The sequence below is a fragment of the Metopolophium dirhodum genome, chromosome 1 (assembly GCF_019925205.1).
Source record: "Metopolophium dirhodum isolate CAU chromosome 1, ASM1992520v1, whole genome shotgun sequence".
Lineage (NCBI taxonomy): Eukaryota > Metazoa > Arthropoda > Insecta > Hemiptera > Aphididae > Metopolophium > Metopolophium dirhodum.
In genome coordinates, this window is record NC_083560.1 from 44,011,449 (window position 1) to 44,038,919 (window position 27,471).

The window sequence follows — 27,471 nt, forward strand, 5'->3', positions numbered from 1 at the left end:
ATTAGGTATTTTATTTTAATACGGAAAACAATTTGTATGAATTATAATTTATAAGTATCCAATATGGGTCATTAAAAAAATTGTAAGAATACAATAGTAAAATAACGCTGATGTATTTGACGATGTTAAGTATAAAATATTCAGAATGCACGATCGAATGACTCTTGTTTTTGCATTGTCTTTATTAAGCTGAAAAAATAAATAAACAAATTAATAATTATGTTCACACTACACACGTTTTGAATAATGGTTTTCTATCATCAATATAATATTATTAACAATTTTCGGAGACCGATAACATCAGCTTGTGCTGTACGAAAATATGAAGGCATAGGTAATATATAAATATATATTTTTATTTTTTAACTTTCCATTTAGGTATAATTTGATACACGATATAAATAAGTTAGGAAAGCTCTCTCTGTAAGCGTGCTATATTCTCGGTTTCTAAACGTATTTTAATACAAGATCGCAATAAGCTATAATTGCATGTTATACAATTAAAAAATAATTATTTGGTGACCTTTATATTTTGGTAAGTACCTATTTTTAATGAAAATGTGGAATTTGTTAACAACTATGACCAGTGTTGGGAATAGATAACTAAAAAATTATCTAGATAAGATAAGATAATTTTAACAAAATATTATCTAGATAAAAATAAAGATAACATAAATGTAATTTATCTAGATAAAGATAAATACAACAATACATTTATCTAGATAAATATCTAGATAAATATCATTTTTTTACACTTATTTTTAATGTTTTTTAGTATTTTTGTAATATTAGATATATATTAATATAATGACATAATATTTATAATAACAACGGATTGAGCCTTCAAATGTAACTATTTGAATATTATAGCTATAAGAATGAAACACCAAAACATTTAAACCAATACTTGGAATACTGGTATTGGTTTGAATGTTCAAAACTATGTTGTTAGCTGACACTTTATTCTTTAATAGGTACTTTAATAATTGTACCCCTACTTAGTTATACAAATGCATACAATAATGAATTATTAATAATTTATACATTTTAATACAAACTAATCGAGTAAAAAATTATTTATTTGTATTATCTCGAGGAAAAGTTGGTTCTTAATAAATATTGTCAAATGCCTCTGTATGCACTTATAGGCTATAGCCACTTGTAAATCATATTAAACCAATATAAAAAAGGATAAACTTCACCTTAAATATTTAAAAAACATATAAATAGTAAATATTACATTATAATCAATGTTTGGTAAGAAATAGTTGAATGCTAAAATATAAGCGTATTGTTTTATGATTGAATACAACATTTTTCATAGTTTATAAAACAAAATACAAATTATAAAATTACAACTGCAAAATATTAATAAAAAAAAATATTTTCAATAATTTTAATAATAATAATAATAATAATAATAATAATATTAGTACCTGTATACAATATAGCCTTGTTTAACTTACTTAGATCAGTTAGGCGTTGCTTTTTGGTTATTATTTTTTATACTTATTTTAAAAATATATTTAATATACCTAACTATAATGAAAAGTAAATTTCAATTGTGATACATTTTATGTAATAACAAAATTGATTTGTTAAGTCAAAAATATAGGATTTGTGACCATATAAGCCATAGTAGCAAGTTGCTACTATCAAGTAGCAAAATGATATTGTATTTTTTAAATTTAAGACATAAAACTACCTATGTATTTTTAGATACTGAACATTACCTAGTATAATAAATTTACATATATTAAATTATGATGGTATGGGTAATCAACTGATCAAATAAAATATGAGGCTACTAAACTATACTACTATGGTCGATGAGAATTGAGGGGGTAATAAACTATACTACTATGGACTATGGTCTATAAGGGGTACTGATCTAAATTGTCTTAACTTTAAATTTAGTCTTATGAAATAATATGCTATAATACTATTTCAAAAAACGCACTGCATCGCGCATCGACGCATCGTTATCAGAGGTTCAAACGGTTTTCATCAGCGTTCTGGTGCGTTCTCATTTCTACGAAGTTAATTTTAATTTATTTTTAAAATGGATGGGGAAATAAACCTATACCTAATTAATTGTAATAAGCTCATGATTTATGGCTAGTAGAGAACGATGTATAGTGCATGCCCGCACATAGGTTCTCGTATTATCGTAATACCGTCGTTGACAATAATAACAAGAAATATATATTCTTCTAATTTTATAAATAATTTATATTATTTAAGAACTTTAGTAACTTAGGTTTTATAATTTTGTAGGGGTACTATAATATTTATCTAGATAAATTTATCTAGATAAGCCAATTTTTTATCTAAGATGAACATTAGATAAATCGTAACATAATTATCTAGATACTCTAAAAGATAATTTTTTTCAAAAAATCTTATCTAGATAATTTATCTAGATAATTTTATCTAGATAATTCCCAACACTGACTATGACACATGCTTGGATAGTACGAGTTATAACCGTTAAACGGTTTTTAGCAAAAATATTATAACAATTTTGTGAACATTAATGTTCTAAGTATTTGTAGATTAGATAATCGTTATTAGAATATAGGTATTGATGATTTTGTATTAGGTATACGCCACAGATGTGAGTTTGTATTATACTGCAGTGGTATAAAACTGTATTATGCGATTATACAAATGGTATATAATTATTTTATAGGTTGTGTTAAAAGAAATAAATATATAATAACATAATTAGAAAATTAATTTGGTATTTATAAGAATATAATTTACTGCGAGTTGTAACTATATTATTTAAAACGGAAATTATTTCTAGTCAATATTATAGTAACAACATGGTAGCACGACTTTAATATTAATTTACTCTTAAATGATTCTTTTATTATTGTGGTTTTAAAATGTCCCTCTGGTCATAATATACAATAGTGTATAATCTGTGTTTAATTTTTATAATTTATGGTACCTGCAAGATTCTATACGGTATAATACTGGTATAATATCGGTATTATAAAAATTAATATATCGTATTTTAACATCTCCAGGTATAGGCTATTGTTGATGATGGATAATGATGGATGTTACCTATGCGATTATTTAGATTCAGAGCGAGGAAACGATTGGTATTCTGTTGTTGTATGTTTTCCCTGCCAATACTTCAATTCAATGTGAAATGACTTAGGTATAAGTTATGTTTTACATATTATTATATTCCTATTCACCTCGAGGGGTTTATACATGATTTATCATACAACATTACTACGCTTATACTGCTTTTCACGTCCGTTGTTTACAATTATACACGAAAGTGTATGTGGAAAAGCATCGTATCTCTATACTGGTTATAGTCGTTATAGCGTATTTGTACAGTGATTTATATGGAAACAATGGCGTATTTAAGCCGAGACCAAGCCCCAGGGACCCTTGGGCACGTCCAATTTGGGGAGGGGGCCTAGTACTATTAATCATTACGCATAAACTGAGAAAATATTTATTTTATTCATCAAACGAAGGATCGACAAGTTCATTTTTAACTTTTAAAGTTTATGAAGTTATTGTATTGACTACATATTTTGTAAGTGCTTAGTAAAACAATGAATTATTATCATTAAAGTATTTTTCAAATTTTTTTTGTTGAAGCTTTAAGCATCACTATATTTACAACTTGATGTCATTGCATTGTTTGTTTTCACCCTCTCACCCAAGGGCAACATACGCAAAACGCGTTTACACACTCTGAACTCATTTAATTTTGTTTTTAGAGTAAAAATGTTTATTGTAAAATTGAAATATAAGAATAAAACGGTTTTATTAAAAATAAAATATTGTTTAAAAAGCTATAGGTGGTCGTTTAAAAATGTTGAAATGGTCGTTATTTCTAAACAATATATTGAGTATGTTATATTCAGAATAATGAAAAACGTACCATACTGCACTTCAAAATATTGTCATATTTTCATTTTAAAATAGGTATTTTTATTCTATAACCCAAATTGAGCGAGTGGGTGTGAGAGAGAAAACAAACTGTGCGCTGACATCCTCTTAATGTTTTTTTTAATCAAATGAAAAGCAGACAAGTCCATTTTTAAGTTTTAAGTTTATAAAGCTAATGTTTTCAATACATTTTGAAGTGCTTAGTAAAACAATTATTATCATTTTAGTAAAATTTTTTAATGTTTTTGGGCTGGGTATATATATTTTTATTTTCTAAACAATTTTGCGTAATGCTTAGAATAATATGTAAAAATTACCTAATTCCCATTAGGTATATACTATATAATATATTATATATTATATACAATTATTAATACATACATTTTCTTCGAAGTGGAAATTTTCGAGTAACGTGCTACGTTTATGTCAGTCTTCCAAATTAAATTAGGTACCTTGTAAGAACTTATAATATAATAAGTTATAAATTATGTATGGGTTTTTTTGTTAACTTTTAGCATCACTATTTACAAAGCTGTCCAGTTAATGATTTTATTTAACTCATTTATGATAAGTTAATACGGTTTACACAGCATATACTGCTGACTTGTTCAACAATTTGTATGTACTAACAGTTAGAAAAATATAATACAAAGTCACGGTAACTTATATAAAAAAACATAAACTACTAAACCAATCTAAACGAAATGTCAATACAAGATTTGAAAAATAATATTTTATAAGAAACGTAAACAATAAAATGATTACTGAGATGCAATTTAAAACGGCAGGAACTAAAATTGCAAATATGTTGCCGGTAGAATCATTTAACTCAAACCTCAATAATTTTCATAGATGAATAATACATTGGCTAATTACTGATTTCACACGTTTTCAGTAATATAATTAAATTTAGTAACAACAATGTCAATTAAGCTTGAGAGATTGTAATTTTTAATATCCAGATTTATCCAAACTTTTTTCAGACAGTACAAATTGTTAACTAATTTATATTGTATGACTTATAGATTAGACACCTGGACCCCCACACGAGAGTCTCAGTGGGGCCCAGTATTCTTATTTCTGATAAATAAATACATAAATAAATCTGCAATGATAAGGAAATGTTAAATTTTCAAGGTTAAAAACAGAATTTTTGTTTTGTTCATAACACTATAGTGTTATATATAGTTATATATAGCCTATTTTATTTTACCAACTAAAAACTATCATAATAGTATTTATTTATAGTATTTAAATATAGTACTTCGTTGGAATTTTTTGTCAATAAACAAAAAAACAATTCACACCTAACAATACCCAAAATATTTTTTGATTGAAAAGAAAATCGAAATGCAATACAATATAGTCGAAAACAAATTAACTTAACATCTTGAAATGAAAATGTAAGTATTTAACTCAGTGATTTCAGGTTAGTTAAAAAACAAATAAGTTAAACTATAGTATTAACATTTTGCCAAAACCCCAAAATAACTAACAAAATTAAAAAGTTAAAATAAAATAAACCTTTTAGCTCTGCAGCATTGCAGCAGGCATTTAATAATTTAATTTAAGTGTTTATAGGTGACTCCAACTCCTAGTTTCACGCTACGCCACTGTATAGAAATATCAACGTTAATATTATATCGATCCGTTAATCTGAGTCCAAGGGGGGGGGGGGCGACAGAGACTTAGTGGGGGGCAAGTCCTAATTTTCAGTTAACTTTCGATAGTATAATATGGGTTTATTTTTGTAATCTTGTTTTTAGGAATATATAATTTTTAGAAATACGAGCTTGAGTGCGGAACCCTCTAAAGTTGCCTCTGAGTCCACCCGGAATCAGACCACCACCTTTATTGTGCAATCACCTGTTGCTGCTGGTTCCGGTACGCTTTCCGCTGCTGGCGCTGCGTCGGGCGCAGCCTCGGCGGCGGGCGCTTCTTCCGGTTTAACTTCCTCAGTGGCCGCCGGTTGTTCACCTTCAGCCGGTGGTGCTTCCACCACTTCAGCCGGTGCGGCTGCGGCCGGGTCTGCTGGATCCGCCACCGCGGTGGCCGGGTCGGTCGGCGCCGCTGCTTCAGTGGCCGGGTCGGTCGGTGCGGCCGTTTCGGTTGCAGGGTCGGCGGGCGCCGCTGGATCGGCTGGGTCAGCGGGTGCTGCAGGGTCGGCTGGGTCAGTGGGTGCTGCGGGATCACCTTCAGCCGGGGGACCACCTTCAATTCCTGTGCGCGTGAAAAACATAATAATAATAATATATTATTTTTTGGCTCAATTTTAGTCGTTGTACCATGCTGGCAACTATGATAAGTCTGCTTAAACAGGTGGTAGGTTAAACTATCACAGAACTAGCGGGAGTACACGTAGTAGAGTTTTTCCATTCCACAACGCACCAGAAACTCAAACTCAAACTGTCAGACGGTAACCCCAAGTCCAGTGATGCCGGACCTCAAAATGAGGGTATCCCGCGGTGCAAAAGAAAAACCTCTATTTAGGTGCTCAATTGTTTTCATTTAACACTAATTTATTCACCTCGCGAACATAATAGTTATTATAATTGGATATAATAATTATTTAGTGATCTTCCGGAAACCTAAAATGTTTAAAATCGTAAAAAAAGATAAATATTATATTATATTTTTAATATTTTTTTCATTTATATAACATCATAGTATTGTAACTATTATAATATAGAGGTCGACGAGGTGATAACATAGGCCACCAAACAAACAGCCAAAGACGATAACCCCAGAACGTAATGAGTCAGTTAAAATTACTGAGTTAAGTATTTAATTGATGACCACGAAAAAAAAATATATCAAATATATTATAACAATTTGATTGACTAGGTATTGCTCCACCTAGCTTTTATCCACGGACACACCTAGTGGCTATAGTGTATTATAGTATTATTAAAAAGTTTTCAATCACCTTCGTCAATTGATTTTTGTTTTTTAATAGTGTCTTTGACCACAGAGTTCAGTAGGGGTTGTGGTATGGCCGTTACGGCAGTCATGAGTTTGTCAACTAGGTCGTCGACGCTGAGCGGGTTATTCGAGCACACGGTGTCCTTGAGGTATGCCCAAAGTTCTGGCATAAAACAAACAAATAATTTAATTAGTATTCACATTGAACAATTATTATTAAATTTTATCGAAATTTACCTTCTGGTGCCGGGGAGGGTGGTTGGGGTTCTGGTTCGGGTTCAACCACTGGTTCTGGTTCGAGTATCTCGTTGTCGCTCTGCACGTCTTCCGTCGCGTCCGTCAGATCGCCCGCGACCGATTCGCCTTCCGTGGTCAAACCGTCGTCGGTCTTTTCGTCTTCGGTACCGTCGCCGTCTTCTCCTTCGCCCTATTTTATTTCATGAACAGACGACGTGAGAAATGTATTTTTTTACCAACGCACATTTACAATATAATAATCTATCTCAAAATTCAGTTTCAAACGTTAATCATAATTATATAACTGTCCACCTATGGTGAGAGAAAAAATAAATCCCGATTATGCGTAAAATATTTATTTTTTTCGCCTTAGACGGACGTGCACTTACCTTAGATATGATTTTACCGATTATTTCTCTCTTGCCACACTCCGAGTCGTCTTAACCATAATAATATTAGGTACAGCGCCGAAGGCTTATAATAAAACTCATTTATTTTTACAAAATTATATCGAGGAGGATGTCATTTAGCCCGTTAGCAGTACTTAGCACTAGATATATCTTGAAATATTCCACATTACACATATACCTATCTAGTCTTAAGAAAATGTCTACAACGTTTCTGTTCATAGATATAACTTTACGTGGTATAAAACAAATACAATTAAAACATTAATATTAAGGATAATATTGTAATACATATTGCATATTATTTTAAATTAAAAAATAATATATAGGTACTCCTGCAGGGTAATTTTAAACTACCTATTTAAAAATTGTTTAAACGGGTCAGAAATTCATACTGATATAATTTAATGCTATGCATACTGAACACTGCTTTAAGCATATGGTTGTCTCTGTCCATTACTTACCCGCGATAAATTGATTTTTTATACATGATCGCCCCAATTTTTCCCTTTAATAGAACATTTAATCAAATTTTGATATCTAGAATTTTCACGTATACCAATAGACTACATTTTTAAATTTCTGAAATTTTTTGTACCTACTGCGTAAAGAGTGTCCTGTGGCGATACAAACTTCTATTTTTCAAACGAGGATTCCCCATTTTTACTGAAAATTATTTATCAGATATTTTTTAGAAAATTTTGATCGATCTAAATCAAAATTCTAATGAGTAGTTACTGAGTTATTAAAACGTTATACTAACAATAATAATTCTTAAAAATAGATTTACAAAAATATAAACTTTATATTAGATATAGTATAGGTACGTATTTATTATAACATTGTATTATATTATAATATTATGGATCATTTTTACAATCTATTTATATTGATAGTAATAACCAAAATTTTCAAATCATCTAAGCTCTCTTATCTACTTAACCCATTACCATAGACATATTGTCCTTAGGAGGTACCTACTTAAACAAAGTTATATAACTCAAAAACTAATCTTTCGAATGTTGATTTAGATACATCAAATTTCTCAAAAAATATATCTACTGGATAGTTGAAAGTGAAAAAATATGGTTCCTATTTGAAAAATAGAAGTTTCTATTGTCACAGGTCCATCCTTAAACTGTACAAAAAATCTTAAGTAAGTATTCTAAAATATGGTCTTCAAGCGTACGTATTTAGAAATTCAAAAAATCAGAAGTTGAATATACCTATGCATAATATTTAATCATAAATATAGGATGAATATAGCTTAAAAATTCACCTTATGGATATTATATAGTAAAACCATTAATAGTTATAAGTTATAACGAATGGGACAAAATTTATATTGTGGAAAAACTACAAACGTCATGCGTTTGGGCGAATCGCCATTTTATCTGTTCAATAAAAACAATATGTTAAGGCGAGTTCTTCATACTGTGTTTAACCGGGTATGATACAAAAATAAAATAAAAGAGATAAAATATTGTGAAGATTAAAATAAAATATTATAACAACCTAAAATTAATAATTATGGCATGGCACAAATATCATCAGTTTTTCTCGAACAATGGAAACGTGAACTCGTTATAATGTTAGTGTATACTTATTAAATATTTAAATAATTTTTTTGTATTTTAAATACATTTGAATAACTCTTAGCCAAAAGTGTTTTAAAATGTATATTTCGAATACTAATTATTGTTATATTTTCAACGCAAAAATATTAAATACAAATTCTTTTAAACTAGATTTTTAGTTTTGGGTTTTTTGACAATTTATTTCCCCAGAAATGGTTAATCGTCGACATGTCGACGACGTACGGTTATTAATAATAAGCGATATTTAGCGATATTCAAGGTAATATTATAGTGCTTATTTATGCAATTTTAAGTACTATAAACTCCAAACCCTGGTTATTATATTTTGTTATCGACGGTAATTGTAAATATTTGACAAACAATTTGAATATAAATTAATTTTTGTGTAAACATATAAGTACCTATTTGAAAATATTTGAAATACCTTTTGAACGTATTTGTATTTGTGTTTTAGAAAAGGCATTTAAAAACTTTTTAACTGTAATAGGGGGACGGAGTGGTCGGGCGGATTAAGGCGTCGGTTCGATGCCGGCTGCGGGTGGAATTTTTTTCGGACAAGTCAAAGTGTCCGGAGAGAAGTGCCGCCATTCCGCACCCGGGCATGTCAGATACCTACGGGAGCCCACTAAAAAATCTGCCAAAACCAAAACACACGTGTTTAAACTTACAGTACCCTCCCCCACAGTAAAAACCACCCAATGACCTAAGTTACCACGGGTTAATAAATAAATAAAAAAAAAAAATTTAGTAGGTATTTAAAATTTAAATACGTAGGTAGTTAATACGTAGGTATAATGTACCAAATATGGATCTTAAAATTGAAAAAAAATTTTACTACAAAGCGAATTAAATAGTGAATTTTAATTGAAGAATATTAAAAAAGGCCACCCAAACACATTGCAATTTTCAAAAAACTCGCCTAAACGCAAACTGCCCGGAAAAACAACCAAACCAAATTACTACTAAAAAAAAAATAGTGCCCAATGAATTTTAATCAAACTATGTGAAAGCGAGTAGGTAATTAAATTCTATAATTTTCAGTTGATTATGACTAGAGCACTAAAAAGTTCAAAAATAAGCTATAATTTAAATTGAGTATTATGATAAAAAAATACACAATTTTAATTTGATAATTATTAGCCTATAATTTTACGGGGTATTAAAATAATTTAAAAGAAATTAAACAACTTATAATAATTAAGTTGGTATCTACTTAATGGACTTGTCTTTAATATAAATAACTATTTAGAGGCTAAAAAGATTATATTTTAATTCTCTACTTGACAAATAATACCAATTATTTTTTACCTTTTCTTTTGTTGACATTTTTGCTTCACTATTCAATAAATATTGAAATTCGTCAAAATATGTACAAATATGCAATAGATAGCCATTAAAATATATGCAGTAATATGTGAAAAAAATGCGATAAGCTTCAATAATCATTTATAAAGATATCTGGCATAAATCCATAAATGTGAAAAGGAAATAATATACAATTGCATAAAAATCCGCGCTCTGAGATTATAGGTAACTGTCATATTGTCTGTGAATATTTAAAAAAAGGAAAGTAGTTTGATAATTGAAAATAATATTATTTTGAAACGGGTCATGCTTTTGCTTAGGTACCATATTTGCTAATTTATTATTACAATATCGTTACAAACACGTGAGAAAAAGCAAAGATTGGTTTTTTATAAATAATATTTCTTATTAGGTAGGTTTATACGTATACAATGTATTTTTTTTCACTACGTCTACTACGGACGGAGACAAAACCATGTTGCGCTTATAAATAAATAACATTTGTTTTCTAAAATAAATCGCCAGACGTAGTTGACCTAAAAAAATAAAATACATTTTCCCGGCGTCTGGTAACCCCCACCACGCGTACCTCAAAATTTACTATGACATACATTTTTTCGATTTCCTCTCTTTTTTCGTTAGTAATATGATATATGACGTAAGCTCTGGGAATTGGAAACACTTATGTGAGAAAAATAAATATAATTCTGGCTTTGAGCCATCCGTGTAGGATATTATGCGAACATTGTCTATAATATAGTACCTACTGCTCCGCTCGCATAACTTTTCAATTTTTCCACACGACATTTTCCGTGTGCCCAGCTCTCTTAAAATCTAATCTCTACGACACCGTTTCCTAGCTTTTCCTTTTCTGCTCGACCTTTACGCTATTAATCATATTTTTGTCTTACTATCGTCTGATTTCAGGCAACTTCCAAAATCTCTCTTTTATTATAAGCGCGTCTCTACGACTGGTAATGGTTATTATTGTTTTGTAACCGATATCGAATTTCCGTTTTTTTTTTTAATACACCCACTGACCTTCTTTTTAACAATTAACATATTTCCTATTGTAATGATATGCTCACACACATGTTTGACATTTTTCTCTGCAGTTTTCACATAATAATATAATCACCCTAAATATAATGTTCACAACAATCATAACCGTCTAAAAATAATTTGTCCTCGAGTAGGCACTTCTATGTTTTATCTGTTAAATATTATATTATATAAAAAAATATTTGATTTACCTGAAAAGCTGCGACGCCAATTTCAAATTACAATCTATGTGGTAATTGTGTGTAGATAATTACAGACCTGTTACAGACAAAAGGGTACACAGTAGGTAACATATGACAAAGTATTGAAGGAATTCTCATAAACGGCAAACGTTGAAAATATTGTATAAAATATAATCATAAAAAAGGCAAAGGATGGGGACTGACGTTGGATAAAAAAATGTGTTGATTCATGCACGATGTATATTATAATATTATGTTATGTAGGTAGTTGATAAAATTAGAGATTCCTGTAAAACCGTTTGAATGGCTACACATAATAACATTATTATTTCCATTATATTTTGTAAGTCGGAAAAATGTTCCTGGATAAACACTATGATTGAAATGTCAACAGTGCAGGTTCATTAAATCAGGTTCCATTATTTCAGGGTTTTTTTTCACACTGCAATGAACCGTATTAAACATTTAAATCGATGGTAAAATTATAATTCAATAATTACAACAGTAAAAAATGTTGAAAATTATGTAAAAATCGCCGTCTGAGTCACTGGACTGGAACGGATAGGCATTAGGTGGGTGTATAATATTATATTTTTTGTCAATTGATATAAATTGAAAGGGGTTCGAGTGCGACGTGTTTTTTTTTTAGGGATCATACAAAGGTTGAAAGACAAAGGTTGATTTTTTTAGGTTTGTTAATAAACTTGTACACGAAATAAGTTTAATGAGACATTTATGATCTGTCATGTTTGACAACAAATATTTTGGTTATAACAATTACATGCTGGTGTTGAAAGAACATAGAATAATGAAAATAAATAAAACTGGGTAAAAATATGCAATTCATTGGAAACACAATAATAAGCTTCGTTCGAGGTCTTTATGCCTCGTATTCCACTTCTTCCTTTACCTTCTTTTCGTCTCCCTTTTTGGACCAATCGGGTTTTTTCTAAAAAAAAATTAATACAAAAATATTGTTTTACAAAATATTATGTAAAATCGTCTCTGCTTATACGTATACCTAACACAATGTCATTAAACATCAACAAAATAATATCGCAATGATATTACGTACCTCTTTGTCTTCTTCTTCCAAGGTGAACTCCTTTTTCTTCACTACCTTCAGTTGGTTTCTGAAGTTGAACTCTGCCGCTTTCTTTTGGAGTTTTGCGAATTTGTTTTCGTATTTGGAAACCTTCTTCAATGTTGGTTTGACGCTGAAAGAAATATTAACGAAATGTAAAAAAACACACAAACAAAATATAATGTAACTTGACCACTGCGGGTGTTATTCCTTTTATACTCACAATTTTCCTCGTAAGTCATTGACTTGGCTGTTCAATTCGCTGATCTAAAAATACCAAAAATATTATTTTAAAACAATCGTACCACATTCTAGGAAAATATTTTAGTCATTGTTAAAATCAATTTTTTTTCAACACAAATTTCACATAGCATGATAATGCAGTAAGTACAATATATTACTATAAACGGATGCAATTTCAAACAATAATGGTTATTGTTAGTATAGTAATAAATATACTTAATAGGTATTTGATATATTTTTGACTTTCGAAAATCAAAAATGTTGTTGTTTTAATAATAATCGTTACGTCCTACTGAGTAGGTATTGAAAATACCACAAATATAGTTTTTATGGCGTTTTTTTATCTTTCTTCAATCAACTGATATACGACTGTTAAGTTCAGCAGAAATATAAGGAACTATATTATATTATCATACTAAATATGTTTAAAAATTACATTTATCTCATGTAATTTTGATTTATCTATATTATATGTATTTTATTTAAATAAATAATAACAATTTACACTATTTATATAATTGTAAATTTTATTATTTTTAGATTTTTTAGTATAATATTGTTACACTCTCTATCTCTAACTCAAGCTCTGCTTCAAAGAGATAGATAATCATACTATTGTACTTTTTAAATTTTATTGATTAAGAAAACAAAAATAAAAAAATGCAGATGAATGTTTTTATCTGTTATATTATGGTATCAGGTCAAAAATATTATAATTTATTAAGCTACGCCGATCACGCGTAATGCAAGCTCGTTTATTTTTAGAACTAAAATTCGTTGGTGTAAATAAGCGAATAATTGCTGGCACTCGCGAATAAAAAACCCACAACGTCGATGTAATCATCGCTATCGTAATAATATTATAGCCTTTGCTTTTAACCTACCGATGAAATAATAATTTCATTATACAATTTGCTTTTGACATAAACATAATATACGGTCCAGCCCTTTGATCTCTGTGGGGTGAACCGCAGGCTAGGATTTAATTAAACTATACATTCGAGTGTTTGCGATTAAATAATATTATATTGCTCGACGAGTTAATTGCTTTGTGGGCTTATAGTTCAAACATCGCGCCTATTGGCTTATTAAGCTCTCCGTGTTCTATTATTATTATTAATACGATTATTATTGACTATTAATACGTTATGACAATGGCGAAACGAGTTTAATGAAAATTAATACATTTAGGTACATTTTACATATTGCAATATTATTGAGCGTCGTCCTTTGGGACCAATCGGTCAACACAGTGTGCGGTTCGAATATTATAATATTCAGATTTATGTGGTCTGCACTTCCCGTAGCTCTTTGACAGCGGTTCTCAACCTCAGGTCGCCAAAAAATTAGTTATAAAAATTGTATTAATATAAGAAGGTAATTAAAAATAAAAAAAGCATAAATGGAGAGTACTAAATAATTTCAGTAGGTTTATAGTTATAGTAATTGAAAAAAATCAGGTATCGTGGGGGGAGGGAGGGGGGGGTTGAACATTGTTTTCAAAAAGGTCGCATGAAAAATCGAGTAAATATCTTCGGTCGTCAACACACAAAGGTTGAAAACCACTGCTCCAGTATTCTATAATAGTATAGGTGTATACGTGCGTATAACACAATATTTAATTTATGGTCGGAAAATATGAAAAATATCGTAAATAACTATCGTACGTACAAAGTTTTTGAATAACGACATTTTCCTATTTGGTCGTCTGTTACTGTTGTACCAAAATCATAATAATCGTAGGTATTGTACAATATAGATCAAAAACAAGCGCACAGTGTCCTGAAGCTGTTATGAAAATTTAGAACTAGTTAAATGTTAACCATCAGTATTTGCACTATTTTAAGAATAGTTAACGTAAATGTTAATATCAAAAAAAAAAAAAACAAAAAAAATTAGTACAAAATATCAAAACCTTTTTTTTTAGTAATTTGGTAGGTGATAGAACTTAACACATTATCGTGCGTTAAAGTGATTTGAAAATATAATCATTTAGTTTTTGTGGTGTTGGAATTTGTAATAAAAAATATTTCGACGACGCGATCGTCACGACATGCCGTGCGGGTGACGGGTGTTGCACGAATTACCTCGAAAACTTTCATCCTGATATCTCTTTCCAAGTCGAATTTTATGCCCTCTACGGTATAAAGCCGTTTCCATAGTTCTTCGCAGATTTCCGCAAGCTCCTCTAAACATCAATACTGTAAGATAGTTAAATAGAAAAGCAAGACACCGCGATCTGGACACGTGATTATAATATGGGCCCTTTTTTTGACGTCATAGGGAGACTGCAGGTGTGGCCCGACTAGTTTACGAATAAATGTCTTACGATTTTACATTCGATTTTCGGTGCCTCCGATATCACTACCAAAATCTGCTGTGGTATGTGATCCATATACCGTGTGATGAATAACGTAATACACCACTCGTAAACTCAAAAATAAACCAGAATTATTGACGTGCATTTTACGCCGTCGTTCGGTTTGAATGTTCTCCGTGGTGTATTATTATTATTACCATCATATGCTGCCCCCGTTTTGGCAACGGTATACAGAGTGTGGTTTTTATTTTAATTAAGCGTTAGTGTTAACGTTGGCCCGCGGCGCGTGCATAAAATAAAACGTCAACCGCAGATGCCCTTGTGTGTAGTTGTGCGTTCGAAAAGACTTTGACGTCCGGCCAAAAAAAAACCGAGACGACCAATATAATATAGGTTGATGTGCGTAAGACGGACAAAATATTACAAACTAAAAGCTGCAGAAAACGGTACGACCGTCGTCAAATCACGTCATAATAATATTACAATATAATATTATTACTGTCGAAAGTCCGAAAAGCGCAGACGCAAAAGCTGCTGCAGGCCTACCTACGTGGTAAAAGCGCGCCGGATTTTAATTTCGAAAAGCTCGAAAAGCGTTTAAGCCTGCACGGCCATGTACAGCAATAGTATAACAGTAGCGGGTAATATGCGTATTGTTGTTTATGGTCAAGCAGCGGTATAAAACGACCGACGACCGTCTAACCTCGAAATCTTTCTTTTTCACGAGGTATTCCAAGTCGAACTTTTGATCTTCTAATTTCGTGATCCTGTCGTAATACTCTTTGATCACCCGTTTGATCGTATCTAAATATCGTTTTGCGTTCCGAGAGGAAGCGAACAGAAAAAAAATAACAGTTACGACAACGATTTAGGTTATATGCTCCGTTCGTTGTTGTCCCGAACACGCGTGCAAGTACATAATAATGTATAGGTAAGTATACCGCCATGGCGTCGGCTCGTCGCCAGAAAATCCCGTAGGATTGTCGTCTAAGAGCTATTTTTTATGATGGCGATAAAAAATTTAATCGTTTACCTTCGCCGGCGTCGTCGATGTTCTTCGGTTGTCCGCACCGCTCTTCGATGATCCGCCTCCGTTCGGCAGCTTTGCGTTCTTGTTCTTTCTTCAACTCTTCGGCTGCCTTTTTTCTCAACAACAGCTGTACACACACACACACGCGATCCAATCACAATAATACATTAGCGAACGAGAATTAAAATTAAATTTCAAAGACTCCGAAATTTATATTATATTCAACACCGCCAGCTCAATTCCATATAATAATAATAATCGAGGAGTACTTACACGGAGTTTCTTCTTTCTGTCCGGGGTCATGAAACCCTTCTTGGCCTTCTTGGCCTTGGACGCCTCTTCCATACGCTTGCGCACTTCAGCCCTCTTGCGGTCGATTTCCGCCTGTTTCGCTTTCTTAGCCTGCGGAGGACACGAGAAAAACAGAGATTAGTGTCGGAAAAAGAAATGAACGTCGGCAGAAGACCCAGCACGGGTTCGAACTCACTTCATCGTCGGCCATGGTTGACGGGTTGTTTTGTGCTTTTCGAGTAAATAAAAATAATCTGAAATCATCAATAAAATACCGGTGTTAATGTTGCGAACGTACGATCTTGCGATTGATATTTATAATAAAATATAAAATTAAAATAGGTATAATAACGTAGTCGTTTCGTATTCTGCGGAAGTTTCGCGCGTTCCATATTATTACACCGTCATAAGTTACACCGGAGGATTGCGATTTCCGTGGACAAATATTATTTCGACTTGCTATGCCGTTGGGATATTTTACAGCAAGTTAACAAAAGTGTTAAGTTCTCAAATGACTGCCAATATCATCACATAAACATGTTATTATATGACAATTATTGCGCGCATGTGAGTCCATCACTTAGGAAAGGGCAACGGGGCGAGGTAATATAACATTATTATTACTATAAAAAGATATGTAATAATATAAATATATACCAATAATAACAATATTATATTACTTAGTGTCGTCGGGAGTTTCTAAATTTACGGTGTCGTTATAAATGACATAATTATGTACGAGGGAAAATGTAAAAAATAATAATATTAATATTTAATAAATGGAGAGAATAGAGACGACAAAAAAATTATAAGATTAAAACATAAAAATATTATAATAGCCGACGAATAGAAAATATAATATTAATAACCACAACAACAATAAAAATAATGAGAAAAAATGTTCAACCTGAACTCTCTGGAGGGCGGCGCGGCAGCTGACTTCGCAGGACTTCACCGGATTGAACAGGACTCGTCACTGTTTCGTATAGGAAGACGAGCGCGTTACACTTGACACACAACACGCCTCGCGATTGGTCGACAGAGTCGCCGTTTATTTATAGCGCCAAGCTTTTACTTTTAGCCGGACGCGGCGAGCAGCGGCCGATCGGTGCACGCACACACACGCACGCGCTTATATATAATATTTAAGTATGTATACATATATTTAAGTATATGTATATATCGGAGTATATAATATATATCTAAGTATATGTATATATATATGCATGTACCCATACACGAGCACAAGCGCAAGAACTTACGAACGGCGTCGTACGTTTTCGTCGCCACTCGCGACTAGCGGGCGCGACGACGTCCCGATCTATTTTTAGACGGCGGCGTTAGCGACTATCGCGCCGCGGCTTGCGCGAATACTTCGGGCCCGTTCGTAAGTTATTATTATTATTATTATTATTATTATTACTATTATTATTATTATTATTATTATTATTATTATTATTATTACTATTATTATTATTATTATTACTATTACTATTATTATTAATATTCATATTATTTAATTATTATTATTACTATTAATATTATTATCATTATTAATATTATTATTATGAACGAGTTTTGAAAATAATATATTATATAATTTCCAGCTAGGAGGTAGTAGCTAGGGTTTGGACTGCTGCAGTATCTAAGATATTATGTATATGTATGTTAGATACATATTTTGTATTTTGTATTTAAATACTTTTTTTTGTATCTATCTTTTATCTGTTTGTGTATGTAGATGCTAGGTATTTATGAAATTGCATTTTTAAATTTTTAAAAACAAATCAAAAACCTGATCATGCAATAAGTTTTTAATATAAATTATACTGTTGGTTTGCGAAGTTCCAATCTATATTACCCACAATATTATAATCCTGTATACTTTGACCCTGGTTGTGATTTTATGCCACTAAAAACTGCATACATGCGTTATAATATTACCTCAAATATTGCTAAATATGCGTCAAATAAAAAGCAATAAAAGCATAAATAATGGCAACTATTTGGCATTTTAAAACAATGTTATATAGGCACAAAGAATAACCATAACACGTTCAATCGAAAATGATATAGTCATCGACTTGCAAGTGAACATTTTTAAAAATGGTTTATGGTATGAAATAAAGAAAATATGTAACATATTTACATATAATGTAGAAGTTGTTTGACAAATCTATAATATAACATATTTGAACAAAGCCTTTTAACTATTAAGTTACAAATGACAAATCCATAAGCTAAATCAACATCATAAAATATTTTAAAACTCATATAAAAAAAATGATTGATGTTTTAATTTATTACTCAAGTACTAATTTAGGTACTTAATATTGTACATTTTTTCATAATTATTTTAAACTATATTATATTTATACAATTATAATTATAAATGATAGTAGTGCTCAGTGTTTTAACTTCATAACTTTATAATTTTATAAATAACTAATAAGTAATAAGTATACAACAACATATAAGGTTATATTACCGTACTACTTGATTGCATATTTTTTAATCACCCCAGATTCTAGTTTTTCTGATTAGATTTATAAATTATAATACAATTAATAACAATATACCATGTTTTATACTTAGGTATATACAGTTACAAACTTAATTCATAACCATTCACATATTATAGTAATAACCAAAGTTTACGAATTATTCGTAAACTTTGGTTGATAACTCATAGGTTATACATTAGCAATGTTTTCTGTGTAAAATCAATATGTTATTTCGAATAATCTATAACCACACATGTTTCAAAGAAAAAAAAGCGGAGAAGTGGTTACAAATAGTTCACTGTGGTTTTAAATTTGAATTCAATGATATAATATCACTAGCTGTTTATACGAAAAACGAATTTGAGCGAAGACGGTTATTTGTCAGTCTAAGATATTTTATATTATATTTACTTTGCTATTACTTATTATTAATACGGTAGCCGATAAGTTGAATTAATATTATACAAAAACAAAAAAAACTAACACCGTTATTCTTGATTATAATATACGTAATTTCGTTAAAATTTAAACATAAAATAACTATAAAAAAACTGTGTTTTATATTTTTATATTTTTTTAGTTGCAGAATAACCTATTTATGTAGAATCTTGTTTTACATTTTCAATCCTTAGCTATAAAAGTTGAAAATTTTATACATTTTTAACTACAAAATAATTTTTAATTTTAAACTTGATAAATTCTATCCAAATTCGAACTTTAAATGAAATGCTTATAAAAAAAATTGTGCCTATGTATTTTTAATATTTTTCAACTCCTTATGTAATAATATATCAGAGCCTTGTATTAAATTTTCACGGTTTTTGACCCAACAAATAAAATTTTATTGACATTTATAGAAAAAAAAACTAAAATAATGAAAAATTGAAAATGTCCGTAAACAGCTCAAAACGAGTCAAAATATTTTGAAAATTTTATGAAGTATATAAATGTAAACTTCTAATCTAAACATTCAGTGAAAGTTTTATGTATATGCGGTAATTTGTTTATGAGTTACACTAAAAAACCAAAATTGATTTGGTCGAGAACCTTTTGCGTAAAAATTCCTTAATTTTTTGAAAACTTTTGAAAACTACTGGGAATTTTATATTTTGACCTCCTCAATGCACCAACTAGATTCACTTTCGCATCGAACAAGATACTGAAGTTGAAAATCGAAGCATTATTTTGACTACTTATTATGTACACACTACACAGACACATAAAATAAAAAAATAAAACATATATCGTTGTAAAATCAATTGCTCCGCTCAGAACTTAAAAATATTTTTCGTCATGTCATTGAAATATTTTAACAAGAGTAAAATTTTTGGGCATGAAACAGTTGCACCCAAAACAAAATTTGTACTTTAGGCTCAGTATACCAATTGCGCTGCTTATAGATATGTTTATGTTTATTAGGTATACTATAAAGTATCTACCTACTAACTACTAAATATTATCGACGTTCATAACAACTGAAAAATATTAATAAACAAATCGTTTTTATTATATTTCAAAAAAGCTATTTATTTATATATTACCTATGAATAATTTTTAATTATAGGTACACTAAATATATATACTGTTTTATAAAATAATAATATCATAATAGTGATTTATTTAATTGCAATTATATATTTGTGTATAATAGATTATAATATTATAATATGTATTATTAATATTCATGTTCATTGAACTCCAATAAAAATATTGCTATATCTTCTATGTGTTATTGAATACAATTAATATTACCCTAAAAATTACTGTTAGTTTTTATATGAAAAAGTAATTTCAAGCGCAATTGGTAAACTCCCAAATTTTTAATTTTTAACTATTGCAAATTCAGAACCCTACTAATAATACACTAGGTATAATACAACGCTTTAAATACTCATTAGACAATAATTAAAGCCGTATAGTATGCGTCATATTATGACAAAAAGTTAGCATAACAAATCATACAACAAACCAGAAAACAATCACAAGTTTGAAATTGGAACCGAATAATACGAAATTATGAACACGGCTGATGCTTTATAGCTGGCCGAAATAATGTTTTCATCAAAAATTGAACTAAAAATTATGAAAATTCATTATTGATACCTTACAATAAAATAAGTATGTACTAGATTTTTATTTATTAAAGACAAATTTAATATTATACCTTATTAATTGTTTTAAATTAAAACAATACTTTAAATATTTAAAATATAATTTATTTAAATATTCATTTTTTAAAAACATATACTATTGAACTTTTTTTTTTAATATATAACATAAACAGTAATATTTAATAACGGTTTCATCCACTTTTATAATACGCTTAAAGTATAATATTTATAATACCTATTTAATATTTATTATTATAAAATAATTATTTTATACTGAATTGCATTCTAAAACAATTTCGTAATAGCTTTCTGAATCACTTACTTCATTCGTTGTTTCTGTCGTAGTGCATGAGTTTGTTGCCATCGTCTTACGTTTATACTATTCTCTGTGCTTAAGCGTCTGCAATTTTTTCGATATTTGAATTTTCATGCAAGATGTGGTCATGTAAAATATCACCAACCAAAAATGCTCATATCTCGCTTGAAAATAAAAATATCGATTATCAAATAAAAGTTGACCCTAATACACACATAATGTGCTTACCTAAAAGTTTGATAATAGGTAAATTGGGTACCACACGATTGCGTACGTTCTTTTATACGAATTAAATCAGCATTTTCCATTTTTTTAATCCGACCTTTAAATACTGATTGAATTTTCGTACATATTTCCTCTTGCGTTTCTTTTAGAATTGAAATAACCACATGGATGAGAGCTATGAAATTGAGCGTTGTAAATTCGATGAAAACTTTCAGATCCATTTGTCGTACTTAAAAAATATAAAATAAATGCAAAATTATAGTTATTATAGCAATTATATAGTTTTGGTGCATAATTGAAAGTACCATCAGTGAAAAATTCACTTGTACTTGTCATAAAAGTAAGATTTTGTTCTGTAGTAACACAAACAAACAATTTATTGTCGGGAATAAAAACAAATTGTTTAACTTGAAATTTTATTATATCGTCATCTCCCATTGCTTTAAGTTGTTCAATTGACTCCCTAAGTGATTTTGGAAAAGTGGGATAATTTTTTCGACGTTTATCGTACATTGCTTTTCGAATCGACCGTACATCTCTGTGCTTGATTTCAGAGTGATTGCTCCCCATAAGTTCGTTTCTAATTATTTTTATGAGTCTGACACAAATAGTATTATTTGATTTTCTTTTACAAGCTTTTTATAGTACTTGTCGTTCAATGCTCTGTTGTGAATTTACAGTGTGGTGGTGTTCATTAATTGTTTCATGGACATACTCTCTATTTGTCAAAATGCTAGCATAACATGATTTTTTTGTACACAGCCATTTTTTAAATCCGTCTTTTCTTTCCCTAATAAACCGATATTTATGTAGATTTAGTAAGACTAGTGGTTTACCGTTTTCAGAAGTTATAAAAACAACTTTATTTTTTATATTTCACTCGAAAAACACGAAATACGCGAGGAGCTGTTGATAATCCAACGACGGTTCTTCACTGACTTCGTTTATTGAACGATAGGTATACTGCAGTATACAAATTTATCGAGTGCGAGTATCCTAAAATATCTAAGTAAAATAACCGATTTCGTTATCGCCCATCACCTATCACCTCTCAATTAATTTTTAATTGTATGTTCTATTAGTTCAAAGCAAATGGCAACAGTGCTTCAAAGTTTCAAATAAATACCGTATGCAATCATGTTTCACCGAGGTAAATTCACCCGAACATCAAAACTACAGCATTTTATTTAAACTAGGGAACGAACATTTGCTATGCCGTATACTCGTATGTGTGTAAGAGGGAGACAACAAATGCATGTATCCACTTAAGTTATATACACAGTAATATTTATAAATATTTACGTCATATTAAATATATATAAAAAAAAACACTTAAAAAGGAAAAAATAAGTTTTTAGATGTAGTTAAAAACAATTTTAAATTATGTAAATAAATTGGTAGGCATTTCCTACGCCAAGTGTCTGGAATCTGGACTAGGATACAAAACAACAATCGCGGCATTACAAAAACACCAGTCTTATAAAATATGTTTTTTAAAAGTATTCAAGTACAGTCTGTACAGATAAGGATACCTATTTTGAAAAATATTTGAATACTCAGTAAAATAAGTATTTAAATATAGGTACAAAAAAGCAAATACTTTTAGAAAGATACTGACAAATTGCTTACAAAATATTTGTTTAACCTTAAAAATCAACCGAACCGATTTTCTTCATTTACGTTACTTCTATAGATCATTTTACACTGTATCATTTGGTGGAACTTTAAAATACTCATCAGTTATCTCTGTCGGTATATTTGATTTTCAGTTGAGCCTAATTCACAGTAAAAAAAAACTATTACCTATTTTATATTCTTAACTTTTTTTTTACTTGACATGATTAAATTAACATTTTAATTTTTTTAAATTAGTTCTTAATCTTTTCAAAAGTAATTAAATTCCTTTTTGAAGTAATTTTTACAAAATTATTTAAATTGCGTATTTCGAGTACTCATTTTTAATTCTTCGTACAGCATATAGAATCTAGATATCATCAAGTTTCTAAAATCGTAAAATTGTCGCTTGAAATAGTTGAAATTAATAATCGATGAAGATACTTCTTATGTAAAAATAACTAATTTTGCCGAATGTTTTTTCTAAAACGTCGTTCAAAATATATTGAGTAGTGACTAGTGAGTAGTGATCAACAATATTATAATATTATATAAAAATAATATAATTTTTAAAAAAAAAATTTACTTATATCTAATATCAAATTTTCAAATTTTCGCACTTTTCCTAAAATATGACGAAATATACAAAGTAAAGTCTTTATTTTGACTCTTTTTGAGCTATTTATAGACAAACAAAAATGTCGATTCTTATTAGTTTTTTAACTATTCTCGTTAAAAATAAATGTTCACAATTTAATAAATATCAAGTATATTGTCATAATATTTTTTCTTAAGCGTTTAAGATTAGAATTTCGACGAAAACCGTCAAAATTACGATAATTTTCAAATTATATTGTAGTTAGAAATTCATAAAAATTGTTCTTTCTGTAACTAAGATTTTAAAATTTAATAAGATACCTCATAAGATTTCTACTTTTAACAAGAAAAAAAAGTTTAAATGTCAAATTAATGTTTTATGAGAGTTTGGAGTTCAAATTTTATAAATATTTTGACTGAGTTATTTATAGAAATTTAAAATTTGTTTTTCTCAAGTTCAAAAATAATTAAGATTCATAAGCAAGTTTTTATTTTAATCATTTAAAGTTCAAATGTTGACAAAATTCATCAACATTTCGATAATGTGCAAATTGTTTTGTATTTAAAAATACTTTAATTAATTTGTTCACGTGCTAATATGGTATTACGTGGGCTACATTTTATACTGTAGACCGCATACTAAAGCAGAAACATGACGGTAGTCCGCATACAATAGCAGCACCGATTTTAATAGCTAAGAATTTAATATTTTAAATAAGCGGTTACTCATAAGTATAACTACCTAGTTTATGGTGTACCCTTTTTTTTAAGAAAAATGATTTATACTATTTATACCTATATTTAGGTATAATATACCTGCATATTATGCAGTGTTGTAAAGTACTTGAGTAAAAGTATTCAAAACTTTTTCAGTACTCAAATACTTTATCGAAGTATCTCTATTTAAAATCAAATAATTTAATAATTATTTTTAATTTATATATTTTCTATCTCAATTTTGATTACCTAAAATAAAAATAAAATTCAGAATATAATATTATATGATAATATATTTTTTACTGTGATTTATATTCAATTGAAAATCAGATACTTTGAAAAAACTTCTATGCTATCCTAACCTTTAATATTAACGTAAAGCATAAAATCGGTTCAGTTGATTTATAAGGTAAAAAATATTTCATAAAAAGTTTGAAATTATTTGAAAGAATCTATAAATACTTGTTTTAAATGTTTGTATCAGGGCTTGTAAACGTTATAATAACGTTATATTTGACAAAAACTGATTGAAATTTGTAAACGTAATATATATATATTATTGTAACAGAAAGCGATAATCAAAAATAATTAAATACCTCAAAACAAAATATAAAGATTAACAAAATATATTATATTATTATGCTGTTAAACAAAACATAACGCAAAACGTAATTTATAGAATATCATAGAATGAATAATATGGCAAAACGTAATTTATAGAATTGTATTGAATAAAAAATGACGCAAAACGAAATAATTTAAAATCTGTTTATTTAAAAGTTATATTGGTTACGTAGAAATATTTATTTCATGCACACCTACGGATATTAGAATTGATTATAATATTATACCTATTCCGTAACCGGGCCATTACCTGCCCACATTATTTAGTTATTCTTAATACATTTATTAGTTATTAACACTATTCTAAATAACGAGAAACGCAAAACTTGTATAACGTTTTAATTCTAAATCACGATAAACTCAAACATTTTGTAACTTTTTAATTGTAAATAACATAAAATGGAATTTTTTTTAAATTCCATTCCTGGTTTGTATAATTTGTACTTAAATACTTTATTGCCGAGTATTGAAATACGTATTGTATTTTAAATACTTTTCAAAATAAGTATCTGCAGTAGGTTTTTGCAGGTACTTGAATATTTTTAAAAAATATCTTTTACAAGACTGTAATAATATACCTATGTGATAATTAGAGTACGGATTTTAAAGGCATTTGCCATTTTTTTCTATTGCTTTAGAACGAAGCTATGTCAGCTACAAATTCAATTTATACTATTTAGAATAAAATGCACAACATTTTATTTTGCTTTTTTGTATATTTATGCTTTTTGGGTATTTTTGGTACATTTTTTCAAAATGTGTTCTAAATAAACGTATTTGAAATGTTCATTTTTAATTGAAAACTTGAAAAAAGTTTTAATTGTCCAATGCAACTCCGATGATATAGATAAAAAAAATCATTTTATAACTATTATTTAATTTATTTTTATAAATTATCTTAAGTAGAATTAATTTAATTTACAGATTAATAATATTGTGGGAGAAGGAATACTCGAAGAAGTAGACTTGTAAAAAAATTTTAATTCTTTTTTTGTAATAAATATACTTTTTTAAAATCCATTTTTAAGCTTTTTTTAAAGCTTTTTTGGAAGATTTAGACAGCTTTTTTGCTTTATTTTAGTGCTTTTCTTTAGTTTTTATTGCTTTATAATCAGTACTCAAGTGATAATATAACAATACAGGTAGGTAATAAAAAAAAAATTATAATAAAAAATGTATAAACGTCGCGTTTACAATGAGCATTACATACATTTTGATAATATTTTAAAATAGGATTTCTAAAAGGTCTTCCTGCCGTCGGTCTCTATGCGATGGATCTAGTGAATTGCTGCAGTCTGTTTGTGGAAAATGATTAATAATTCGAAACGGGCTACACCTTTGCAAAGAACCGATTTTTTTCACACTCAATCCTTTATTGCATCGAGTAGGTATTGACATGCACTATCGCGTGAAATTTATTACACGGCTGACTTTGTGACGCGTAAGTACGTAATAATAATAATAATACAAAATAGGCGCGACGACGACTTTGACGTCGACGAACGATGACGATCCACGGCGATTGATCCGTTATTTAGATGGGTCAAGGATCGTGTAGTATCGTATATATATATATAGGCGTAATATATACAACATTGTACCTATGACGACGTCTTTCGGAGGCCAAATCGGCCGACTATTTCCTGGCTCATCTCTCCACCGGTGTCACTGTCGTCGTCGTAGTCGATACTGATAATAATAATATGATAGCCGGCAGTATGTTGTATCCACGGGCCCAGTGGCGAATTTAACGGTCGTTTTAGCACTACATTTTGACGCCCCCCCCCCCCTTAATTTAAGCTAATTTTTTTTAAATTTTTGCCACGAAAAAGTAAACATGTTTTATGTCACAAACTGCAATATCGTTTAACATTGTTCCTATTTTTAGGTTAGGTTAGGTAAAAAAAAACAAAAAATTCATAAGTAGGTATAATATGCTACTGAGTACTGATACATTTTTTACGAGGCACAGACTGTTCCAGAAAGCTAATTTATAAAATAAATCAGTAATTGAACATAAAATGATAAAACTGCTTATTTCAGTTTGTTGATAGTGGTTTGAAACAAGCAGTGACTTTCAACTGGTGTGTCGTGACACACCATAGTATTTCGCGAATTACCGTGACGTGCATCGCCTAAAAATTGTTTTTATATCCAT

At 29.4% G+C, this 27,471-nt stretch overlaps 2 protein-coding genes across 4 annotated transcripts in view; one reads left to right on the forward strand and one right to left on the reverse strand.

Moving 5' to 3' along the window:
• Nucleotides 1-17,613, reverse strand: LOC132933371 (troponin I). Of its 3 annotated transcripts, none has more exons than XM_060999666.1 (12): nucleotides 17,513-17,613; nucleotides 16,802-16,859; nucleotides 16,588-16,716; nucleotides 16,318-16,441; nucleotides 15,052-15,152; nucleotides 12,945-12,988; nucleotides 12,713-12,854; nucleotides 12,548-12,586; nucleotides 7,084-7,273; nucleotides 6,851-7,009; nucleotides 5,791-6,144; nucleotides 1-189 (listed from the first exon to the last, which is right to left on the reverse strand). In XM_060999666.1, exons 2-12 carry the CDS (start codon nucleotides 16,814-16,816, stop codon nucleotides 185-187), a joined length of 1,302 nt encoding a protein of 433 aa, XP_060855649.1. In that variant the 5' UTR covers nucleotides 16,817-16,859; nucleotides 17,513-17,613; the 3' UTR covers nucleotides 1-184. The 3 variants fall into 3 exon arrangements, with proteins under 3 accessions (XP_060855649.1, XP_060855648.1, XP_060855650.1); XM_060999665.1 differs by lacking the exon at nucleotides 15,052-15,152 and adding an exon at nucleotides 15,988-16,088; XM_060999667.1 differs by lacking the exons at nucleotides 1-189; nucleotides 5,791-6,144; nucleotides 6,851-7,009; nucleotides 7,084-7,273; nucleotides 15,052-15,152 and adding an exon at nucleotides 15,988-16,088 and having other exon boundaries at nucleotides 12,354-12,586.
• Nucleotides 17,614-17,702: 89 nt separating this feature from the next.
• Nucleotides 17,703-27,471, forward strand: part of LOC132933372 (uncharacterized) — a 78,099-nt gene continuing 68,330 nt past the window's right edge. Inside the window, exon 1 of the mRNA XM_060999668.1 lies at nucleotides 17,703-17,992. The gene's annotated coding sequence lies outside the window, so the exon portion shown is untranslated. The remainder of the gene's footprint in view (nucleotides 17,993-27,471) is intronic.